Source organism: Myotis davidii, unplaced genomic scaffold, assembly GCF_000327345.1.
Source record: "Myotis davidii unplaced genomic scaffold, ASM32734v1 scaffold235, whole genome shotgun sequence".
Classification (NCBI taxonomy): domain Eukaryota; kingdom Metazoa; phylum Chordata; class Mammalia; order Chiroptera; family Vespertilionidae; genus Myotis; species Myotis davidii.
Window position 1 is genome coordinate 3632969 of NW_006287462.1, and position 4140 is coordinate 3637108.

The following is a 4140-nucleotide window of genomic DNA, read 5'->3' on the forward strand; positions in this document are numbered from 1 at the left end:
GGTAAGGCAAAAATAGGTTTAGAATTATTCATATGGAAAATAATATAATAACCTATAATAATAAAAGCGTAATATGCTAGTTAGACCGACGTCCTTCCAGATGAAACCAGGCGGGAGGGAAGCCCAGGTCCCAGGTGCCAGAGGGAAGCCAGTGCCGGCAGCCGGGGGCTGCAAGGGCGGGGCTTGCACGAATTCCGTGCATCAGGCCTCTAGTGTTTATCATAAACACAAATTAACTGCATCTCCCAATACTTACTAAGGGTGTACCACTTTGTTTCCCTTCGCAGACTAAGTTACTGGTATACAGACAAATAATTCAGACACGCTTGCCTCAGATTCAAATTTATGCCTCTGCAAAATTAGATTACCTTCAGGCCACCCCCCAGAATTCTACATCCAATGATAAACAGCTACATAGTGTTGCCTGTCACTGGTATATTCTTGGCTTGATAATTCTTTCAAAAAAAGAAGTCACTCTTCCCATGAAGTCTTACTAGAAACTTAACTGTTTACCAGCCAAATAGTTGGAATTATCAGTTTAAGAAAAAAAGTCTCAAATCAATACAAGGCTTTTATTGTACATCTGTATAGTTTGACAAATGTGGCAAACCATTCGGCATCTCGGTGTTTCTATAGCTGGACAACTGTAAAAAGAAATAAAAATGTCTGTAAATCTCCATCAAAATCCTTGCCCAGAAAAGTTCTACTCTAAATATAAAACATAGATTCACATTTTTTTAAAATGTGAATGCAATTTCATTTATTATCTGCCAAATTTACTGTTTCAGATTGCAAGTCATTTCTGCCACTGTAACTCATTAAGTCTTAGTAAATTAAGATACCCCCCAAGTAAAGCAATAATAAAACTTAAGACACTATAAGAACCTACCTTAGATCTTATTCATCAGCCTGCTGAAGTGTTCCTTTCTCAGAAACATAGATACCATCCAAAAATTTCCTGATATCCTTGTTTTTAACTGTTGTGGCTTGCTGAATCAAAGCAGCTATAAGAGATAAGGCAATTACTTTACCAGCCAAACCAATTTAAAACCTGAGTATTTTGAGGAAAGCTTTCAATTTCCACAATTAAAAAAGCTCACCAAATGAACAGAATACCACATATTCAACTATAATATTTAGAAAAAAAATTATAGGCATAATAAACATACAAACCTGAATTTGATACAAGTTCAATGTCATTTCCTTCAAGAATCAACTCATCTTTCTGGGCTTGAGATACTGAACAAGCAACGCCTAAAAGGGTAGAAGGTATTTGCATAGTGTCAACATACAATCAGATGTGCAGAGAAAATACTTAATTTAAAAATATTTAAATCAAGTAGTAATTTATTCCATTTAAAATGTTTGTAAAAAAAAAAACTCTTGTTTGTGTATCTGCTTGAATGAATCTCTCCCATAGTAGTTACTCAAGTAGCTGATTCAATTAAGGAGTAGAGAAGATGACATTCAGCTAGTACATTTTAGCTATAGAAAGCTTGCATTTCCATCCCTCCAGACCCCAATGGAATAAAAAGCACCGAGAGCTTATAAGCTTTAAAATTTTCTACACCCTATCCAGTGTGACTCAGTGATTAGAGTGTGGACCCTGAACAATAATGATCTGGGGTTTCCCAGTCAAGGGCACAAGGGAATGTACCTGGTTTGCTGCAGGTTTGACCCCTGGCCAAGTCTAGTCAATTCAGGAAGCAAGCAATCAATAGTTCTCTCTCTCTCTCGCTCCCTCCCTTCAAAAATCAATAGAAAAATTATCTTCAGGTAAGAATTAACACACAATTTTCTAATGCTTCAGTGTTTATGTATCAGGCAAGAACTGCTCTAAGTGCACTTCAAATTTAGCTCATGAGATGTTCCCAATTTTACAGACAAGGAAAATGAGCTACAGAGACAACTGGCCCAAGGTTCATTGTGAGGCCTCAGAATTGAACCTAGGCATTCTATGCTATTAACTGCTATCCAAATAGTCTTTTTTAGGATTTCAGTTTGCAAAGCGAATTAAACACAACTACCATGCCCTGCAAACTACTCCAATGCAAAAGCCTTCAGGAATTGCAATTGGTATAAAGCCTTTAATTAGCACCAAGAGTTATTATAAGCATCATCAAAACAGACAATTCTGAAATATATTTGGTTGTATTCATAGCTAACCCAAACTACCAGCCTTCACAAGTACAAAGGAAATATTTCTGAACCATCAGAAGGAACGCACATACCTGACCTCATCCGAACTCTGCGGATGTATTTTTCGCCCAAGAAATTTCTAATTTCAACAAGAGAACCATTCTCCTGAATAACGACGTTGATGGGGAAGTGAGCGTACACAGACCTCATCTTGTAACGGAAGCCCTACATTAAGTAAACAATTTGCAATGCTGAGAAATTTGAAAGGCAAGAAATCGTTTTAAAAATTTGTAGGATACTTATAATTTAAAAATAAAACAGTCCTCACATAGCACTCGTCAAGGTTTTATAACTGTCACCTGAGCCAAGCCTTAGAACGGAGGATATTAAGACAATCACTCTGCCCTCAAGGAACTTATTAGGTTGGGAGCAAGGGGTAAACAAAGGGAGACATGGCAAGATAGGCTTATAATGGAGTCCAGTACAAGTTGCTATTATCAGGTGTACTCCAGGACAGACTTTTAATTAAAAGAAAAGCATTTCAGCAAAGACAGAAGCATCAATTTTTTTTTAAAGGCCAGGGAGACGGATTTGGAAGGAGATCAGTGATATCAAATATGCCTTTAGGGAAATGAACAGGGAGCTCAGAAATCAGATCCATCTTTTCCTATCCCTATCAAGAGGCCTTGGTGATGCGAGGCACACCATAAATGAATCAAAACCTACCCGATGTGCTACAATTTGCAATAAAAGCAAAACAAAACACACCCTCAGCCCCACTAAGACCATCAGGTCTTTCCTTGCATTGATCACTTAATCCTAAACACTTAAAGGAGACCCTAAGCAAACAAGATCACCTTTACTAAGATCACCTTTCCCCACATTCTAGAGCTCAGAAATTTCAGTAAATCACATGTATAATTTATTCCCTACAGTAGACACTTCCGCCGCCTAAAGTACAGCCGCCCCTTAAAGAGTTGTCTGAGGGATTTGCTTACCAGTGTAACTCCCTTGATCATGTTCTGTACATGACTGCAGATGGTGCGAACTGTGGCCAGTTCCTTTCTATTTCCCCACCATTTGTCAACCCGGAGCTGTAACAGAATAAAAACTTTAGCAGATTCTTTCCAGTAATAAGTAACTTGGAAGAAAAGTCCATTTACCCAGAGAATTACACTACATTCTAACATGAGGCCTAGTTAAAGCACATGCTTCTCAATTGGAAAGATGTAACCACATATAAACCCCGCAGTAATTAACAGCTATCACTGTTCATCACAGGCACACAGTTTTACAAAGGAACGGCAACCCACTTCACTCCTAGAAAACTAAAATGCTAAGTGTGAAGAAGTCTACTGCCCGATTCCGAAGATTCTTACAAAAACAATCCCGAGGAACTTGCAACAGTTGCTAAGACCTGCCACTACCGAGGGCTGCCGGCATGGAGCTTTGTTGATAGTCCCCTCTTCAGGAATTTGGTTCTCCAACTTCGCTAAAACTACCTACAATTTTTGACACCAAATTTTCAGCTAAAACATTAAACCTCAGTTCTGTCCTTTTTAAAGCAGCCAAATACGGTGTTATTAAAGCACAACCTTCCAAATAAGCAATGAAGGTGTCAAACACACACACACACACACACAAACACCTTACCCGCTTCTTCTTCTTTCCGAGGAGACTGAGCTCTACATTGATGTGGTTGAAGTCCCTCCGCAGGGTGCCCCTGGGGCCCTTCACGATCACCGTGCGCCCCTTCAGAGTGATGTCCACTAGGAAAGAACGCATTGGTGAGGCGGCGGAGCCGGGGGCAGAGCGCGCAGTAAAGGCGTAAGAAAAAGACTAACGTCAAGTCCCCTACCATTTTCGGGGATGTCCACAGTCTGATTGCTGAGAATGGTCTTCATCCTGAAACACAAACACTCGGGATAACCAGAGACCTGAGCAGGGCCACTTTCCGCCCAAACTACCCTGCCCCGGGTGTCACATCTATCGGAGACCGGC

At 39.9% G+C, this 4140-nt stretch overlaps 1 protein-coding gene across 1 annotated transcript in view; it reads right to left on the minus strand.

The window, feature by feature from the left end:
• Positions 1-553: 553 nt before the first annotated feature.
• RPL9 (ribosomal protein L9) overlaps positions 554-4140 on the minus strand; it is a 3974-nt gene continuing 387 nt past the window's right edge. Inside the window, exons 2-8 of the mRNA XM_006759289.2 lie at positions 3998-4044; positions 3793-3908; positions 3138-3233; positions 2232-2364; positions 1174-1254; positions 890-1004; positions 554-644 (exon numbers count right to left, since the gene is read on the minus strand). Of these exons, the coding sequence (XP_006759352.1) occupies positions 898-1004; positions 1174-1254; positions 2232-2364; positions 3138-3233; positions 3793-3908; positions 3998-4043 (579 nt within the window). The 5' untranslated portion in view covers position 4044 and the 3' untranslated portion in view covers positions 554-644; positions 890-897. The remainder of the gene's footprint in view (positions 645-889; positions 1005-1173; positions 1255-2231; positions 2365-3137; positions 3234-3792; positions 3909-3997; positions 4045-4140) is intronic.